This window comes from Colias philodice, chromosome 26 (assembly GCF_061535455.1).
Source record: "Colias philodice isolate Cphi_HAF_F1 chromosome 26, ilColPhil1 Martin Lab GWU primary, whole genome shotgun sequence".
Lineage (NCBI taxonomy): Eukaryota > Metazoa > Arthropoda > Insecta > Lepidoptera > Pieridae > Colias > Colias philodice.
Genome location: NC_143111.1, coordinates 3,495,759 through 3,517,488, shown reverse-complemented (window position 1 = coordinate 3,517,488; position 21,730 = coordinate 3,495,759). Strand labels below are relative to the sequence as shown.

General features: G+C 30.4%; 1 protein-coding gene and 1 non-coding gene across 2 annotated transcripts in view; both read left to right on the top strand.

Annotated features, from left to right (window-relative positions):
• LOC149476845 (uncharacterized) overlaps positions 1–10,050 on the top strand; it is a 75,610-nt gene extending 65,560 nt beyond the window's left edge. The window contains exons 5-6 of the mRNA XM_089711189.1: positions 5,861–5,926; positions 8,766–10,050. Of these exons, the coding sequence (XP_089567315.1) occupies positions 5,861–5,926; positions 8,766–8,942 (243 nt within the window). The 3' untranslated portion in view covers positions 8,943–10,050. The remainder of the gene's footprint in view (positions 1–5,860; positions 5,927–8,765) is intronic.
• Positions 10,051–13,114: 3,064 nt separating this feature from the next.
• TRNAL-AAG (transfer RNA leucine (anticodon AAG)) lies at positions 13,115–13,196 on the top strand. Its single transcript has one exon. It is a non-coding gene; the product is annotated as a tRNA-Leu (tRNA).
• Positions 13,197–21,730: the final 8,534 nt, after the last annotated feature.

The following is a 21,730-nucleotide window of genomic DNA, read 5'->3' as shown; positions in this document are numbered from 1 at the left end:
GAATTTTATTATATGTATTGATTAAGACCAATTTTTAGCTTCTGACCTATTTTCAAGTATTAAAAATACTTGTTTATTCGCATTCTTATATATATTACACAATCTATTATTACATCCTTCATAAATAAATATCAACAAATTAATAAAAAAATTAAAAAATTATATAATTTTCCTAAAATAAGCGCACTATTACATAACACCGTCCGCTAGTTCCACGTGCACAGCGACCCTGAACCCAGTAACACTGTTTATGTTGGATATTAACTGATTTGTTTGTCTATCGTACCGTAATTGTTACACATACGGGTTAACAGCTGATTTACTTCAAATTTGCTTCAAAATTGATTTTAAGCTTGATTTTTTTTTGGCTTAGGTTAAACGCGAATTCAAACGCTTTTTATCCAATTAGACTTCTTCTAGAAGCACTTTTGAATCGTGATAACATAGTTTTACCATTTACAACCGATTTGGAAAGCAGTTTCTAAGGAAAAGGATACTATTGAGCTTTGTATGTGTGAATTGGGCTTTTTAAACCGTTTTATGAAGATTGTAGACACTAAAAGTTTTAAAGGACTTTTTAAGGACTTTACTATTTTATTTGTGTCCTACTTCACATACTTTGAAGAAGATTTTCACGCACGTGTTTCATATTTATACCTCTCCTCTTGCTCATTCAGTCTTATCTCATTATTTTGCATCTCATAATTTCTCCATATTATTTAGTACCTAGGTATTATACTAGCTTTCCGCCCGCGACTCGAAAAAACCACATCAAAATCCGTTGCGTAGTTTTAAAGATTTAAGTATATGTACATACATAATATAGCGACACAGGGATATAGGGACAATGAAAGCGATTTGTTTTATTCTATGTAGTGATATTGCACGTAGTTTATTTTTATACTTCATATTACTGTATTTTTTTAATGAATCAAGTAAAATTTTTCCTTTGCCAAATAGGCATATTCAAAATCAAATTAAAACCAACCTTCACATTCATTTCTCATAAAATAATTTTACACAACATGATAGTTTTGCAATAGTAAAGAGATGACCAATTATACTTGAGCCATGATTAAATAATGTTTAAGTGGCGTGAAGGACCTTTCTTTACTGGTCGTTTATTTCGCAAGATGTTTGCATCTTGCACGTGGGAAAATATTTTTTAATGAACTTATCAGTTATTCGGATTTGCAATCGTAACTTCTGTATTTAAATATTCAGTTAGGGCTATGTATCTATGAAGTCTTTGGCGATTAAAGAAAATCTTAGTTTTGTTGTCTTTATTGTTAGGTAATTCGTTTCGGGCTTTTTAGTTACCTGCTATGTTGAATTATTACCGCAAATCAATAACATTAGGTGCACCGGGAATAAATAAATCGACCTTAAATATATGGAGCATCTTGTAAGACTTTTTTGTTTGATTGATTTTGATGTGATGTAACTGGATGGATGGCCTATAAATGATGTTAAAAATAAGTAACCTTAACTATTTTCGCTTACGAAATATAATTAGGGTTGCCCAGAAAAAAAAAAAGAAAATAATACGCACAAAGCCAGTTGTTTCCTCCTAATAAAACTATTACAATTTCCAACAGGGTTTTAATATAACCTTCTCTTTGTAAACCCTTCGTGGATTGTTAAAGTCAGAATTTTATTAAATAAAGCAGAGCTCATAGTAACAGAGCTGCCCAAGGCTATACTAGCCACAATGTCAGATAAATTAACCACTATAACAACGTTTCTGCTTAAATAACTCATTAAAAATGTATAGAAATGTAACAGAATATAAACGTAATTGTTATGATTATTATGAAATATCTAAGATATAGTTTCAACTTGGGTTTGTTAATTTAAGATTGGATGAGTGTAGTGGTTACAAGCCTACGAGTATATTTATGTTCTGAGATGATTGATTGAATGATTCAGATATAAATATACTGAAAGATATTATAATATATTTATCTATCTTAGAGAAAATCTGAATAATGCATGGTTTCTAAGGAGTTATCAAGTTCTTTTGTCCTTAAGAAATCTATGATTCATGTTTTATTCACAAAATACAATATGGAAAAGTTTACAAAATATAAAGTTCAAATGTATTTACTTATTCCTCCTCATTACACAAAATCGTAATAAATCTCACAAATGATAAGTTTTAATATTCGACGACCAGCGCCGTTTCCTTTGAGATTTTTCGCTATCCAGGAATTCATTACTTGCCATCTCATTACTTGAAGTTTGCATTCATAAAACTAAGCTATAAGGACCTTTGCGAAGTCAACTGAAACTTGTGCTACTGTGTAAATAAATCGATACTGCATTTCAATTAGTTCGTGCATTGATCATGTATGATAAAGTTTTGAAACTGTGACTTAGTTGAATGGCTTTTGCATGTGACTTCGTCTTTCTCCATGTGATTATTGATTTAAGGTATGTGCGTGATGTAGACAATATTTTATATCAATAACTGTTTATTTGTCAGATATTTGTTAGATATAGCATGATTATATATCGTTATTTAAGATCTAGTTAGAACCTAAATGTGAAATAATATAGTAAGTAAGGAAATCTATATCGTAATGTTCTAATGTTTGTTATCGTTGTTTTAATCTTGTCGATTTTATTATAATAACCTTTATATTTATTAAAATTATTTCCATTTATTTCTCTATTTCTACAATACCTCTAGTTACCATGCCACTGGTGCGAGTGACGTTCACAGATATAATATTCCAACGTTGTATTCAAATACTGAATTAATTTCCAACAATTTTGTTGTGAATACTGAAAATGTAAAGAGAACAAAAAGATGTGGTTCCAAGTATTAAAGTGATATGGAAATGAAATGTTGGCGAATAAATAGATAGCTTTTAGTGTAGTTCCGTCTAGGTGCCAAAAGTTTTAGTTAATCTCGCTCGAAAAACCCCGCATTTGATTCTGCTATAAAGTTTTTGAAGTTTGGTGTACCTATAGAAAACATTTATGTTTGGAAGCCAATTTGGTAGGTAGTTTGAAAAAGATATTTCACTTGGATAGTAGGGTGCTACTATGTATTTTCTACCTTTCGGGCAAAAGAAATATTTTTTTTAGGTAATCAGCAAAACCGTTTTCTCCTTTTAATAATAGTATTAACGAATAGTGCCATATTGAATATTTTATTTCGATAGACATAAGATCAACAAAAAAAAGCATACTTATCGACCTTTAACAAATTCAGATACTAAAACCCATTGATTCCGTTTCATATTTCTTATTAAGAGGGTTTTTACGTTCAGACTCGTAAAAAATAAAGGGTTAGGAGCGTATTTGAGGTTTAGTGGTACAAATACAAATACAATTTTGCGGATTGGTTTTCATGAAAAGATAAATGAATTCGATACGTTATCGAATTTTATAGAAATCAAAGGATTTCTGTAATATGTTGTAACTTGTAACAGGGATCATTTGCGACCTGAATTTTATAAGAATAAGGTTAGGTATATGGGTCATTGTCAAATTTTGCGCAGGTAAACGTAACTGCAGATTTCAAAAATGTGAAAAAGAAAATATTTTAAAATTGAACTTTTCTTTATGCCTGTGCCTGTTAAAACAACTGAAGTAGGGTTAAATTGGTGAAAAAATACAACTCTGTTATCATTATACTTTGCCTTTTATCATAAAATTAAATAAGCCAGTCGCACATATTTTGGCTTTTATATTAATTACAGTCTTATATCTTATAATCACCATTAGAAGTACAAGCTTTTTTTTAAGTTTTACAGTAATTCATTTAAAGTTTTAGTCAACTTTGTTACTTTATGAATAATAACAAACCTTAAATTCTACACAACTCCATGAAATATCTATAAATTAAGAGCTAATTACAAGATATAACCGCTTCATTAACAGGCAAATTAACCTATTGTAATATAGCAGTATTATATTGAATAGCTTTTCCTAAATTTCGTAAATATGTTCTTTAATCTTCGGGACACAAAAGTAACAGAGTTGTAACACAGTAACTTAGTTGTTCTTTTTGTACTATAAGTGAATAAATTGCATACTCTTGATATGTTTCCACGTTCGAAAAGATTGATTTTGGTTTTTAAAACATTTTTCTTACATGTGGGCTGATTTTTTTCATATGAAACTTTGATCCACAGCAAGACATTCTTTTATAATTTGTATTTCCTGCCTAGAGAATTTAACGGCCTTCTTGTCTAATATTTTATCAATAGCATACTTTTCCTTTCGATTCTTAACTTTTTTATGGCGTTTTTTAATAGCATTTACTGGATTTACTGGATTGCCGTCCGTATTTTTAGACTTTTTTCGTTTTTCTCTGTTGCATTGTTTTTAATACGTCTCGTATCTCTTGTTAACTGTTTGTAATTTTTACTTAAATTTTATATAATCTGTAAATAACTGCGATATGTTTCTCTTAACTTGCTTGCTGCTCAGCTAGCGTCAGAAGCATTTTAAGGGCGTTAATAACGGCAGAATATCCTGTAACAATATTTTCAAGGTAACATTTAATTATATATGATTTATTTACATATAACAACTCAAAATTACTTTAGGAAACCGATTATTAAGAAAAAAAAATATTACAAATATAAAATTTCAAACAAAAGTTAAAGAATACATGCTTCCTCAACTCTGTTACCATGAGCTAAGTAACAGAATGATGATAACAGAGTTGTAAATTTTACATTCTAAAAGACATAAATCATAGAATAATGCATTTAGTTATTTTTTTATTTCAAATTGAGCATAATTACCCCTTAAACAACAAATTGAACGTTAAATAATAGAAAAAAACGGTTTTACTTACGTTAATAGGGAGGTAACAATGTTGATGCGGAATAAAAACACGCGGCACGTTCAACGCCATGCGGTCGACTGAAATTCAGTGTACCCCTCCCCCCGACCTAACGAACGACCACAATGGCTGCAGAAACCTTGCTCAAGCTAATAGAAAGTCGAAAACAGCGCCACCTCTATTTTGAGTAATTATTTATTTAGTAACATAGTAGAGCACACGATTCTAAACACTACGTGGGACAAAGTTAAAAAATTTTTTATAAAATAAATTTTAGCACTGATCGGTTTTAAAATCTAGTCTTAGAAATATTTACAATATTCTGTTTATAGTAATATTTTAACTGATGTGGGTTGGTATATTGGAAATTGTAGTTATTTTATATTTTCTGTAACGAAGTGCTACTTGGGACAGGTCAAATTTGTATGGAAAACCCTTCTGTTACCAGAAAAAACCACAATGTTACTTTAAAAAATAAAATAAAAAATGAAAAATAGACCTTTCTTTTATTAACATATTATTAGTAATGCGATTAAGTTTGTATTTGCTGAAAGTTTTGAGTGACAGTTAACTTTTTAATGGTATAGAAGTAAAAAAGTTATGAGGGACAAGTTTACCTGCGCAAAATTTGACAATGACCCATATTTTATAATGAAATTCCTCTAAGTGTGATAATTTTTAATAGTGTTATTTGAGCGTTAAACATATTTTATTAAAGAATACCTAACACGGTTTAAATGGAAAATGAAAATCCATGGAATGTTGTCTCTTCATAATAAGCACAGAGCTGAAGCATTTGACAGCTTTTATTATTATTTTATAATAGAGTGAAGTGTTAATATGTAATGCTGGTTCCCTGTAATAAATAAGACAAATAATTTCTAGTAAATTGTAGCAGAAATTTATAAAACTGTCTACAGAAACGTAACCTTTAAATTCTGAAAGGCTCATACTGATTATAAGTTCTTATAACAAATTGCCCTTTCAGGTTTCAATTAATGACAAAGCCAAAGAAAATTATGAAAATAATCCTAATAAAGACAATTTAATTTCCAGGACGCAGACACGGTGGAAAAACTGAACGAAAGCGGCGAATTGAGGAAAATGCTGAAACCTTATAAGGTAAGTAAAAACTCATCTCATTCATCCATTAGAACTTTTAAAATATAACTAGAAAACAACGCATGCAAATATCAAACACATATAAAAGTTAGAATAGACCTTCTTTCAGAATTTAGTCCACAACGGCTAGTCTAGACAGACACTATACAATTCTGCAGGACAAAGATTTTGATATTGGCAAATCCCTGATATCGGAATGCTTTTGCACTTAGAACACTTTCCCCCACCGCTACTAACCTATACCACTTAACTGCTATCACTAACCACTATACAAACGATATATTATGCTTTAAGTAAATATATCGTATAGGAGGTAGCAACGTTGACAAGAGAGAATTTTAGAATACTTGGTTTTTTGATATACTGTTTCTCTTCCTATTTCGGTTAGAGTCCGGGCTGTCTGGCTGGCCGCAGTGGTTGCGTTTATTAATAATATAAGTAATAAAGTTATTACTTATCTTTTAAGCGGACTCATGTTGATGTAATTTCACTTATTTCGATGACATTTTAATAAAAAATTGCGTATGGCACCTATTTAACAACGAAAAAAACGTCTTGCAATAAAAAATTTATGTCTGATGGATCTATCTAAAGGCAAAAGATTAAAAATTACGCGTTAATAAATGACTTTAAAGTTAAGTATATTTTCCTGTGCGCACTAATAAACGCAACCACTACCGCCAGCCAGACAGCCCGGACTCTAACCGAAATAGCAAGAGAAACAGTATATCAAAAACCCAACTATACTAAAATGACTTTTTTTAAAACGTTGCTAGCTCCCGTACCAATACGTGTACATTATTGCGTATTTCATCAATCCCCAATACGTTAAAGTTACACAAGGCTTGGCTGTGAGTGTGAGCAAATGGATGGCATTCAATTATGGCCAACTATTGACTGCGTAAACATTGTTTTAGTGAGACATGAGACAGTAAGTGTGTAGGGCGGTTTCACACTGAAATAAACATAAGGAATACCTATACTTACGGTTATAGTCCTTTATCTTAGTGGGTATTTGTATAAAGGTTTAATTTACGCATATAAAATGTTAGGGGGAATTATATGCCGTAGAAGCCCAATTACAGGCTTAAAAGAAGTTATTTACTAATTAGTAAACAGTTACTAACAGGTGTAGGAATTTAACTATATAATGCATGTTTTCTCTTATAAAACGACACTTTTTGGGTTTTAAACGATCTTCTATTTAAAGTTTCCCACCAAAACATCTGTAAACTTGGCAAACTGTTTAGGAAATATAATTACTTATACTTATGTATTCCTGTTAAAATGGTTCTTCTTTGTATGAGTTTATACTGCCTTCCATTTAAAGCTTTACATCTAAACATCTGTAAAACTGGGAACATTTAATTATTTAAGTAATATCTTAATATACATATATAAATCTCGTGTCACAATGTTTGTCCACAATGGACTCCTAAACCACTTAACCGTTTATAATAAAATTCGCACACCATGTGCAGTTCGATCCAACTTGAGAGATAGGATAGTTTAAACATGTAGGTACCACGGGCGAAGCCGGGGCGGACCGCTAGTATTTTAAAATTTTGAAAGGCATTGTCGCTTTGAATCTTTTGTATACTAAAGAATCGAATATTTCACACATCACCTATACATTAACGCCACAATCAAATTTATATTTAATTTAATATTTTTGAATATTGAAATGACGCAATTATCAAAGGTACACAATACACATTAAAAATCTCAGTTACACGAAATATATTGGATATGGTCAAACGCAAACAATGTCGGGCCAAATTGAAATCGTTTTAAACAAATATTTTGATTATTCAAAAGCAATGTTTGGATTTCAACAAGCTATATGCAATAATGTTTGCTTCGAATTGAATTTTAAATGTACATATGTATTGACTTCTGTATTATGTTTAATATTTTTAAGCGTTCATAGTTTTTAGAAAAATACTGTGAAGAAAATTGTGGTTAAATAAACTTCGATCAACTTCATAGAGCAACAAACGTCGCCAAATCTATCATAATTATTGTATACACTTTTTGTGTAGTATTCTTTATTTATTTGAATTGTTAGTTAGTTGTCTTACTTAGATCTTTATCATCTATAGTAAAGAAAGATATCAGATTGTTCCCTTTATCGTATAGGAGCTAGTAACGTTGACAAGAGAGAATTTTAGTAGGTATAGTTGGTTCTTTGATATACTGTTTCTCTTCCTACTTCGGTTAGAGTCCGGGCTGTCTGGCTGGCCGCAGTGGTTGCGTATATTTAGCCGAAAATAGCAAGAGAAACAGTATATCAAAAACCCAACTATACTAAAATGACTTTTTTTAAAACGTTACTAGCTCTCGTACCATTAATTGTGTCATTTTAGATTATTGCCAAATAGACGCCTAACGACATGATCGTGCAACGAGTGAATAATTATAATCCTATTATATCCTATATCCTTTATTTTTTTCTCCTCACAATTCCCAATCACATAACTTAATCTAAATGTATACAAAATTATCAAAAAATTCTACAATATTACTATGAAAACCAAAGCAAATACTAATAGTAATAACTTTCTTATAATAATTTAGCATCTAGGTACTAGCTTACCGCCCGCGGCTTCGCCCGCTTTGTCTAAAACCTTATAAATTATATACTAAAACCTTCCTCTTGAATCACTCTATCTATTAAAAAAAACCGCATCAAAATCTGTTGCGTAGTTTTAACGATTTAAGCATACAAAGGGACATAGGGACAGAGAAAGCGACTTTGTTTTATACTATGTAGTGATATAGGTCCTTATCGTATACTATTATGCATTATAATGTTATACAGTAAATCTTCTCATTCCAGAGTCCAGACGCCTGCAACACCTGTCAGATGTGTGGTGGATTCCGGCTACTCCCTTGTCGAATTTGCAACGGGTCCAAAAAGAGCCTCCATAGAAATCACTTCACGGCAGAATTCGTTGCTCTTAAGTGCATGAATTGTGATGAAGTAGGCCTTGTTAAGTGCGAAGCGTGTTCTTGAAATAATAAGGAAGGCTTAGAAAAAAAAACTTGAGAGAATTTTTTTTTTTTTTTTTGTATAAATTGTTCGATGAAATTTTGGCGCGTATTCTGATGTAATATGATTGGTGGGCTAATGTTGTTTTTGAATTAATATCAAAAATCATTTCTGAGGCCTTTTAATATGTAGATTTTATAAGAATGAAATTAAGAATAAAATTGTGTTACTTAAATGAATTTTTTGTACCAATATAAATGTGAGGTGAAATTACCTCGAAACTCGAAAGGATTTGAAACAATTTCTAAACAGTTGTCAGATAATCTTATTCCAACATTGCTTTAGGATTCACTATCAATGTAAATGGTTGTGCTATTAATGTTATACCTCTATAATATTTACACCATTTTAACAAATGCGATGAGTTTTTTAACTATAGACATAAGATATATTTGGAATTATTATCAAAATTATGCTTCTCAGAACTCGCTTACTTTTTCTGTAAACCATTCTTGGTTTAGATCTTCTGAAAAATATTCTATGTTAAAAAATATTTCACTGTAACAATAAACTGTAACAAAAATATTTAATGTATTATCAATTCTTTGAAATATTTATTATCTAAAATTTTCCCTTGAAAGATCGCTTCCAGGAAAAGCGCATCGTTTATTACATAGATTTTCATAAAACCTTGTCCATGAAAAAGAAAATCAAATATTTTAAAATAATTATATTATGTTAAGATTTTATAACCTATGAAATGCGTGTTTCCATATTTTTTGTGGAAATGAAATGCCATAAATTAGTTGCAATACGTTTTTATACAAAAGTTGATATTGTTTTTATTTAGCACTTATAGGTTGTACACATAAATGATATTATAATGTTGTTAATTATTGCTACAATAATAATAAATTAATGAACTAGATTCATCGATACTCACGTTAAATAACGATCTATCCAAAGGATGGCGCTATTACAAATTTCAGTAGCGCCATCTTGTAAAAAATTACGAACATTTATTTAGTTACAAAGTTTATTTTTTACATTGTATTATGAACAAAAATAAATAGAGCCGCTTGGCTGAAATTAAATGTGATAATATAATTATTATTAATTAAATGATAATAATTAGTAGTGGCAAACATTACAATGTAGTTAAGTATGTATAATTTTAAGCAATCGAATATATTTATATAACGCGAGACTATATCGTAAATTGGCAGTTTTATCTTAGTTATAAAATCGCTCTGCTCAATTTAATCTTTTTCTAAGATAGTTAAGTAATTAGATTTTTATTTTTTTACTAGATTTTTCTAACATTCCACTTTTGATAGTCATCTGTTTTATGTATATTTACACCTAATAACCAGTTTAAGGTTCTTGCTAATACTTACTGTGTTATTGTCAAAAATTAGTGTATTGTAAATATATTATTAGTGAATAAATTTTTGAACTTCGACCGTGTTTTTATTTAATCTATGTAAGTTTTCCTGAAATCTAATATATATTATAATTTATAACACTATCCTCCAGACGTAGTTTACAATGCAATAATAATATTATGCTAGGCCAGCCGATCAATTATTATCTTCAATCATAATATGAGTAAATTTAAAGAAATACAAGCATTTGCTACACAATTATATAGGTACTATAATGTTACAATGATGAATGATCACATTAATAATTTCACTTCATAATCCACATAGAAATTTGTAAAATAATTTAAAACCTCACATATTATCATACGATATTTTGTATATTTACTTACAGAATTTATTTCCAAAAGAAGCATAAAATACAGTTTCCATTCGCTCTATTTCATATGGTGATTGGTGACGTTATAGCAGTTTCCTTATTTCTATTGTTTAAAAATAAGTAGACTAAAATCAATGATTACCATACAGAAAGCCTGTTGCATATTGTAAACGTGGAGACAACGCACACATGCACGTTTTATGTAGAGTTTAATGTCTGCGAAACGGAACTACGCACACACAGGACTTTCAGGGTCTGGTTCACGCACACACGCGCATTGGAAGCTGCAGGTAGGTCGCGAATGACGTCATCGCTCGGAAGGTCAATATCACACGATTCGCGCTACAGTTACAACTAAACTTTTATTCTATCAATTTAATATATTATATAGGTTAGTAAAATTTTGTTTTATTTCATCTATTGAATTCGACAATTAAAAAAGATTTGTAACTACATAATATATAAAATATATCTAACAAATGCCACGGATACAAATTACAATCGAAATAATCCTTTTGTAAATAGAGTACCTGCACATTTCGAACAAAATTGGCGCCAAGATATTAAAAAAAAACTTCAAAATCTTGAAATTCAGTTTCGAACGTTCCCCCGTCGATATATCGGTCACACTCGTCTCACACATGGTGTGAGTGTGCTATCTCTCTCTAAGCGGGCTCGTCTGGACCGGGGATTGCAAGCGTTTGTATGTGTGCGTTAAATGCGGCCGTAACAATATACCAAGTAAATGTTACGGCCGAACTTTAACCATTATTTGTTCCTATACCTTATTGTCTGAGTCTTTATTACTTCTTACTTTAATTAACGAAAAGGTTTGACATTTACCTCTACTTTTAGAGCAATAAAATATTGCTTACGTGCGTAGGTAATGTTTTGTTGAAATCTTTAATACATAGTTGCAATTAATTTTACAAATTCTGATGGGTGAATAAATTTAAAATAAGACTTATTTCTGTTATTATAAATATAATTAGCCCTTATTACTACTAGGATAGAGACTAGTTTCGTTCGCACCCTTTACATTCTTTCAGAAATTATTTGATGTTTTTTCTGTGATTTTGCGTACATTACTATGAAATATTGCGTTACCAAAGAGATATATTATTCTTGTGATGAAACGAAATTGCACTAAGTAAAGTGAAAGCATTTTTCTTATCTTACCTATTTCTTACGTTTACAAATATTTACAATTTATCATGAGTTGTACCTACTCACATACTATGTACCTACATTTTATCATCCATTCCATTATGTGTTGATACTGACAGATAAAAATAAAAAATTAATATAGTACCCATAAAACTACTGAGGTGCTATAATGTATAAAATTACTTTAGTCGAAATAATAGACAAAAGGTAGTTTTATCATAGCGAAAAACAAAATAACGCCGCTCAAATACCGATTGACCTATTTTTTAATAAAATTTATACACGTGACTATTCGATAGGCGGACAAGTAGAAAGTTAACCGTTGAGTTCAATATTTTTTTTAAATAATGGAATTAAGTATGTATAATAGTAAAAATATTTATATCATATATAATTATATTTATATAATGATAATTGATAGGTACATAATATGGAAAGATTATTATATCATGTATAACACGATCTTCCTTTTTTTTTGGTGGTGTTTCTCAATGTTAGCCAGAAGGGCTTCTACATTTTAACGCGGACGCGTGGGTGAACTGAAGGTTCACCCTGGTAGCGACATGCGCAAGGGCGTCCCCCCTTGACGGGGATCTCGAACCTCGGCTTGGGCTGTCGCTTGAGTGGAGGAGGCCGGAAGGGCCCTAGTCAGATGGGACGATCTTCCTGACTCTGTTATCACCTATAGGTAGTTTGCATTCCTCTAAGATCATCATATTCTTACAAATTACGTACATAAAAAACTAACGAATGCTTCAATATCTATAAGTAATATTGATTATCTACATTACAAACTATTCAAAATCTGTATACAAGGTTGTTTAATCTGTGCACAGGTGTAAAGTTTCCCGCCAAACTATTTGTAGCTCTAAATAGTTAATTACGGGGGATTAAATTATTATTGTGTTCAACATTCAGCGTACAAGCCCTAAAGCTGAAATATCATGAATATAGTTTCACTTGGGATTAGGTAGGTACTTACTCCATTTTCATGAAGGTGCTCGTACGTTATTCTATTTTAAATTTTGATAGTGTAGAAAAAGAACCTTTTCCTAATTCTTATAATAAATAAAACGTACATTAAGATTGCTAAATAATACTATAATCAATTTGAAAATGAAGATATTTTAAATGTGAGTTTTTAAAATACGCATTACGCATGTATAAAATGTTAATAAAAACTTCAATTAAAATTATAAAAAAATCAAAAATGTGAATTATCATCGTTAGTTTAAATATGATTGACAATTTCAACCACCTCGTCTAGTGGTAGCGTGGCCGAGCGGTCTAAGGCGCTGGTTTAAGGCACCAGTCTCTTCGGAGGCGTGGGTTCGAATCCCACCGCTGCCAAAAATCCTTTTTGTTTTTTTTTAATCTTTTAATAAATTACAAATGCTAATCTTATCAAGATATTGATGAAGAATTTTTAATTTATTACGTTAGTTATAATTAAATAAAATCGTTATTATATTAAACATGTAGGTATAAGAATTTACTAAAGGAAAAATTATGAAAAAATTAAACGAATTCTACATCTGTCAGTAATCAATTAAATTGAGATAGAATATTGGTTAAGTATATTATAATATATATCTTGTTTTTATAATTAGGCACATAATTATTACCTTTTTTGTCTTGCCGATATTTTTCAATGTTGTTGATAATGATAATATAGTCCAGAAGACGTACAGTAAAAATAAAAGGGCTATTATTTTATTTTATTTTTTTTATTTTTTTTTTAGCCCTTTTATTTTTACTGTACGTCTTCTGGACTATATTATCATTATCAACAACATTGAAAAATATCGGCAAGACAAAAAAGGTAATAATTATGTGCATAATTATAAAAACAAGATATATATTATAATATACTTAACCAATATTCTATCTCAATTTAATTGATTACTGACAGATTAACATTCGTTTAATTTTTTCATAATTTTTCCTTTATTAAATTCTTATACCTACATGTTTAATATAATAACGATTTTATTTAATTATAACTAACCTAAGACAACCCAATTTCAAAACTGGATATGCCTGCTCTCCAATCAGTGTTCCTGTTCCACGCCCACTATAAAAGAAAGAAAGAAAGAAATAAAAACATTTATCTTCTTTCTTTCTTCTTTCTATAAAACAAAAATAAACATTAATTAACACATTTCGATTTACGATCTAACTTTTTCTAATTGCTTTTTTTTGCTAAAGTTTTGATTTTATCTGTTTCTATCTTCTATTACAAACTCTAATTACTACAACTTTTTGTAGGTACTAGGTACCAGTTTAGTATTATTATATTTGTGCTTTGAGATTGCCGCCAAAATTGAGCAGTATTTTTAATTTTTTTTATTTCGACGATGATTATTCCACAGACCAAATAATCACAATATGAACAATATTTTTACAAAAAATAAATATCATTAATTAGTAAAACTATAGTGATAATCATTGTGATAATAGATATTGTTGCTAAGTTATCTTCGACATTATACACATTTTTTATTGTTTCTAATTATTTATTAAGAAAAAAATCTTTTTTTTATTACTTATCTAGTTATAATCAAAATCATTGTCATTATTAATTAAATTTTGTATTAATTACAGTTTTACCTCTAGGTACGCTATAGGTACATTTCGTCTTCTTTCTTCTTCTTCTAGCCTAGGTAACATTACAATATTATATAATATTTATTATTTCTACCTGTATACACCGCTACCATAATACGTAACTAATCGCTTCAATACAAAGCTGCAAACAACGGACATTATTGAGAAAGTTTGAGACGTTCTTCGCTAAGTAGAACAAGTTTATATTTATTTTGTAACAATCGCCGTAGGTATCGAGTACGAGTACGGAGGAAGTCTGTATATTTTGTCGCTTTGTCGTGCAAATTTACCGGCTGTAAGATTGAAAGGAAAAGATGAAGTAGATCTGACTTCCTTCCGTAGGCAATAACATTTGATTGTGATTTTATGTTTCTTGTAACAAATCAAATCCTATATTTGCAACCATTTCAACTGGCTGCTGACGTAAATGCGGTAGGTACATATCTATTTAGTTTACTATAACTGTAAATTTTAAAATATATAAATCAATAGATACTGAGTACTCAGCTATAATTTATAGAATGTTACAAAATGTGAAATGGTATCAAATAATCACCTAAAAAAACTATATTTTATTTAAATAACTCTATTATAGGTATTAGGAATTAATAGCGAAGACAACATTACAAGACAATTAAGATTCTGATCCCGATTTATCTACTTTAATTTTTAAAACCAGGCAACGGATTTTGTTGGGGTTTTTTTTAGTAACTCTGGCCCCGGAACCACAGACACAATAGAAAATCTATCAAGAGTAAGGTTTTAGTATATAATTTATTAGGTTTTAGACAAAGCGGGCGAAGCCGTCATCGAAAAGCTAGTAATCAATAAATATAAGGTACATTATTAATAGACTATTTCGGGCGTAAAGCAGCAAGCTTGTTCCTCTACTAAGCGCATTAAAATATATCCCAATACCTAAACTCAGTTCCCTGCTTCCATATTCGACCCATGTCTATTCTCAACACGTCGCATGCAGATGTCCGCTAACGACGTCATCAATTCGGAACGTTAGTGTCCATCCTTATTTTGTATTCACTCCAATTTTGACTAGTGAATGGTAGCTTTAGGGAGTATATTAAATGCATCTGCTGAGTGCTGACTGTTATAGGGTTACTTTATATTTTAGACTGTACTTAGTACTGCCTCAAGATCGATTTCGGTAGCAAAATTGTTAAAAAAAACAAAATCAAGATAAGTGCCCATTTTATTATCTTTGGACGAAATTTGTTTTTTTTAAGTTTGTGTAACTAGGTAAGTAGGTAGTGCTGTTATTTTTGTTTTTTTTTTTCTTAAAATCCATTGAATTTATTACACATACAGTATAATTAAGATTATTTGAAAAACATATCTAAATTTATAAGCTTACAGCGTTTTAAAGTGCAATGTTGATGAATAAATAAATTATGAAAAGAACATTTTTAAGTTACGGGTATCACATTTTTATGTTACATCGTTTGGATGAATTTAGATAAATACTAAAGTTAATAATCACTGCAGCTCAATAAATTCGTAAATAAATAATACCTCAGTCTAGACCGTATAAAATACTGTTATAGACATAAAGTAGGTACGCGCAGGAATACCCTAAGCTAGATAAATCCTAACTGATGTACATAATATACACATTTAGGGGAGGTGGGCCCAAAGGGGGCACCTTACGGGAAAATTAAAAAAAATGAAGTTTGAAAAGAAGTTAATCCATTTATTTTTTTGCCAAAAGTTCCATTAATTAATATTTTTGAATGCTAAGTGGTTAAATTTGTCAAAAGTTAAAGCATATAATAATTATTAACGGATTACTAAAAGCCTACGATTGCCCGCTTTGCCCGAAGGGGAGGCCTAAAGCGGGCTTTCGTTTAGGGCAAAACGGGCAGTAGTTGGGTAAAGCGGGCAGGCCTGGATTTAAACAGTAGATTTCAAAATATACAGCCACAAATAATATATACAATAATAAATAGAGTAAAAGACACAAAAATATTTTATAAGTTATGTATTTCAAACAGTCATACAATTATTTTTAAATGAATATATGAAACAAAGGAACTTCTTAGGAGCTTTAAACTTTTAGGTACAATATTTCCAGATATGAAATAATATTTAAAAATAATTTGGAAAATCCAAAAGTGCACGCCTCATAATTTTTTTTTTTAATATTTATTAATTATTATTTTTGTTTATTTAATAACAATTAAACCACATCGAATCAGACCCTGAAAAATGAAAGGGTTCTATTCCTGAGCATACTCAAGCGTAAGAGAAAAAAAAAGACTCGATTAGTAAAGTATTTCGGTCGCTATCGTGTTAACAAGAAAAAGGATCCGCACATACAGACACACGGACGTCCAAGACAGAACTTTTTTAAACTGTTTTTTAACTAGTTTAAATAACAAAAATGACATCAAAAATATCATGAACGTTAAAAATAGTGTTTTTTCTTAATATGTGTGTGTATGTATTATCTTACAAGTGCAATGTATGATACATAAAGACATTTTAAGTTTGAAAAATCAGATGTTTTGCGCGAAGTGACAGTAGTACCCACCTCAACGCTTCGCTTATGAGGCGTGCAAAATAACGCCCAGTTTACAGTCTATCATTATTTAGTCTCTAATAAGCGATACAATTATTTCATATATATTTTTTTTATAAATCCTAAAATAATGTAATAGGTAGGTATACAAGTTCCAAAAATTCTTGTTTAGACAGCCCGTAAAATAAAGAGTCCATGTGGAATACGTATTCCAAAAGCTCCATTTCTTGTTCCGTAGAAAAGACAGTAAGTAGTAAACCTACCAAGCTTTACATTACACGAACCCAATTTAAGATGTCTGCAATGTCGTTCTTGGAATCCCATATTTAGTTGTTACTTTTTTGACAGGTTTTCCTAACTCTTGCACTTCTCGTTTTGCTTGCTGCATAGTTGAGCGTTGCCATGAAGCTTGTGAAGTTTTGCGCTTATATTTATATTATATAAATATAAGCGCCGGTTATAAGCGGTCATCTGAAAGGAAAAAGCAAATTAACAAAAGAATGTAACATTTTAGCGGACGGGGCAAAGCGGGCGCGTGCCCGCTTTGCCTTTTTCGACATTTGAAAGGTTCAGACGAAATTCTACCTCAAAATTTTTAGACACGTGGATTTTTATGGAACCAAAATATGGCCAGATAGCCACTTAATAACTAACAAATTTTGGTTAAAGGATTGTAAACACCAAAATAAAAAGAACACATATTACATACCTTGCAATATTTTTCAAAAATCGTCGAAAAACATTTATTTGTTGCAGCTTGTAAATGCGTGCTCGCAAGCGAATCCAACGACTGCCGCGAGGTGGGAGGGGTGTGGGGATCGTGCTCACGAGTCGCGCGCGCGCCATTATTTAAAATTCCGATACTATACTGAGTGCCCTCTTTAGGCTCTGTGCCCACTTTAGGCCCCTTTCCCCTATCTTACAAATTCATAATTTATTTATAAAACATAAATAATACCATTTAATATTTTACGGCTCCAATATTCAGGTATTATATTATTAGTTGTGACGTAGAAGGCGGGCTTATTTACGTATTTTTTTTTAAATCAATATTAAAGAATAATACATAAAATATATTTAAGAATTAAGATATTGTAACGAATATATTATCTCAATATCCATTATTTATTACAAATCAGTTCAACCGTTTTGATGTAGGTATAAATGGTCTATAACTAAAGTAAATAAGTATAAAATAAAATAGTTATCATCTTGGTTTGAGAGTAATAGCTAGACATCGGATTATATGCAATAACAAAATGCCAAAATATGCATGCAAATATGCACTAAAAAAGGCCGAAATATGCACAAATTTTCGAGCGCAAATTTGTGACGTTTATCACCCGCGAGCCCAGTGTTGCCACTTTAGACTTTTCCGGGCTAAATCTAGCCCTTTTTTGGAATTCAACCCGTGTTTTAAGTTTTTAGCCCCAAAAGGGTAATCTAGCCCTATTTTGAATGGCTCATAATTTACTTAAAATGAAGCCCATTTTGTAATTTTTTGCCATTTTACCATGCCAAAATAGGGTTTGTTTACTCGCTGAGCGTTCTGATTGGCTAATAAAGGTTAGTCGACCAATCAAAACTCCCGCTACTTAACGAAATATGCACGATTGGGGAAAAAGGCTAAAATATGCACTAACGCCGTAATTGGAGAGTTTTATGCATTTGCATATGCAAATATGCAAATGCATATAATCCGATGTCTAGTTATAACATTCTATAATTATTTTTTGTACAATGTCCATCCGAAAGTTTGAAACTATTTCAAGTGTTTTTCCGCTAAATTTATTGAATTCCTGTAGGCAAAAGCTGTTGAGCAATATTGGAATATTATCGTTATAGTATTTACAAACATAAATTCTGTACTGTGACCTAGCAATGTCACTGTAGATATTAGTAATCTTATAATTTTAGGACAAAGTTATAAAAACCAAGGTTAGTAATGTTATTATGGTATCATAGTTAAGACTAGAATCTACAGAACTCCTTTTAATGGCAAATGTCGTAAAATTCAGACGTCCTTCCATCAAAGCAATTTTCAATATAAATTCCTATATCCGAGTCATTATAACCTTTTAATGGGAAAATTATGGAGATATTCCAGATAAATGATGTTGCAAAATCAATGTGACTTATGAAATCAATATTTTTAAAACGATTAACGAAGCTCTGTATTAAAAAATATTATAATGATCATAGATGTTTGCTCTTCATTTAAACTTATATATTATGTATGTTTATCAGCCATTCGGTTTCCATAACACAAGCGAAAGCTTAGTATGAGATCAGATCATGCCGTGTGTGAAAATTGTCCTGAAATATTTATTTCTAATATAGAATAAACACGTTTGGGGTCTCACAAAGTATTGAAAGTTTACTCACAAAACAATATGAAATTAAAATTAAATTCGTCCAGGTTTCGTCATCGCAAACTCTCAGCTTATTTCGTTACTTAACTTGTAACTTAGCACGCTGGAAGTGACTTATTAAAGTTTAAATTGTAAGCTAAAATGTGCTTTGCGAAACACTTATTTTAAATATTACACTTTCTTGTAAAAGGCATGAGAAATTAAAAATGTAATTTTCATACTAAATAGCATGTTTTAACACGCTTTTTTATGTTATTAACACACTTTTATTAGCTTTACCTGTTTGTATGTAACTGATTACTTAACTTGATTTTGACCCACTTTAAATTGACAGATTTACTTCAAATTTTGTACACTTATCAAGGATCGGTGACAATACAATATGTAATGTAATTACTTTAAGCGTGTTTTTTTAAGAAATAATATATCTAGGGGCAGAGTTTAATCATATGGTTTCTAATCGCACTTGAAAGTTCAAGAAGTAAATAAGCTATTCTCATAAGTACTAATAGATTATTCTATGTGTACGGAGACAGGTTGGCATAATAGCTGAGAAATTCTATTCACTCTTGTGGGAAGCCACAAAATTACTAGATTTAGCAAAGCCTAAAAGGCTGATTTTAATATGTAGAAAAACTTAAAATGTTGATTTTACGTCAATATGTAGAAAAGCAGTAAAAATATATCTACACTAATATTATAAAGAGGAAAACTTTATTTGTTTGTTTGTTTGTTTTTTTGTTTGTTTGTTTGATTGTAATGAATAGGCTCATAAACTACTGGACCGATTTTAAAAATTCTTTCACCATTCGAAAGCTACATTATCCACGAGTAACATAGGCTAGGTTTTATCCCGGAAATCCCACGGGAACGGGAACTATGCGGGTTTTTCTTTGAAAACGCGAGCGAAGCCGCAGGCGGAAAGCTAGTGTTTTATAATAGCAGAACATGAATGCAGTTATGCCAATTTAATAATTTGAAATTTCCCACTGCACAAAGAGCACGCCGTCATCTCACAATATTTTTGTTAAAGGGTTTATTTAAGTATGTATATAACTATAATATTAAAGAATGCAGGCAAATAATGCACTTAACAAATGTATAATGCGTGGCAAAACTAAAACTTTAATACCCGAAACGACATCAGAACCTCTCATTCAAAATCAAAGTCAAACTTCCAGTAAAATACATACTTAAATTGCAAGCGTACGGTAAAGCTTAGAGACGAAGCTTAGTCTAAACTATGAAGCTTTCAAAAAGCTACTCTCGACGCTCAAATATACATAGAGTAACCCTATCAAATTGTTTAAATATTAGCGATTTTATAATAGGAATATATCTATATTCTATACGTAATATTTTCCACCAAGATTCGGCTTTGTTGACTAGTGTAAAAATAAATAAAGCCCATGTGGGAGTAATGTAACTTTCCGCTAATGGAATTTTTATTTAGAACGGATGAGTTGTTTTTGTGTTTATCGATTACTTAATACTCACAAACAAAGGTTACAATTTTAGGGAAGGAGGAAAGTATTACACGATAATATTAAAATATCACGTAAAGTGTCAAATACGGACAATTAGAATACGTTTTTAAAATGGTAGTTTTATACATTATTCGACGAATAAGTTTTAACCAAGGATTGAAAAATGAGCACTTAAATGTATAACAATATTATCATACATTTAAAAGTAAAGATACAATGGTAATCTTTACGTAAATATTTCTAGTCATTACAATTATCTTACCTTGGGCAGCCTAGTAGGTATTAGTCCTTTAATATAACCTTGTATTATTTTTTTAAATAAGTGTGTTAATTTGTTAAGGGCCGATTTTTCAATCCTTGGTTAAAATTTATCCGTCCAATAAAGTATTACACGAATATTTTAAAATGTCACCTGTAAACTGTCAAAAACGGACAATTAGAATACATTTTTGAAATGGTAGTTTAATACGTTATTCGATGAATAAGTTTTAACCAAGGATTGAAAAATCATCCCTAAATAAAAAAAAATATATAAGACTTAAAATACGATAGGTATTCAAACATTCCCTGAAAGAATGGCAGAAGTTCGCAATTGTTAAATAAAATAATCTTGATTTTACATAGTACTCAGTTTATTCAATAATATTATGAACTATTAATCAAATTAGAGCCCGTATTCGTATTCTACATTAACCACGATACCACATCCATCATCCAATATCTTTTGTAATAATAAAATGGATCACAAATACTGTTCGTTCGGTTATTGTATACTGAAGGTTATCCAAACCCTACAGTATTATGTTACCCTTTTGAGTTTATTTTACAAACTAACCGATATTGAATCGTAATATCCGTTTGTCTGTTTGTAAAACAATAACTTTT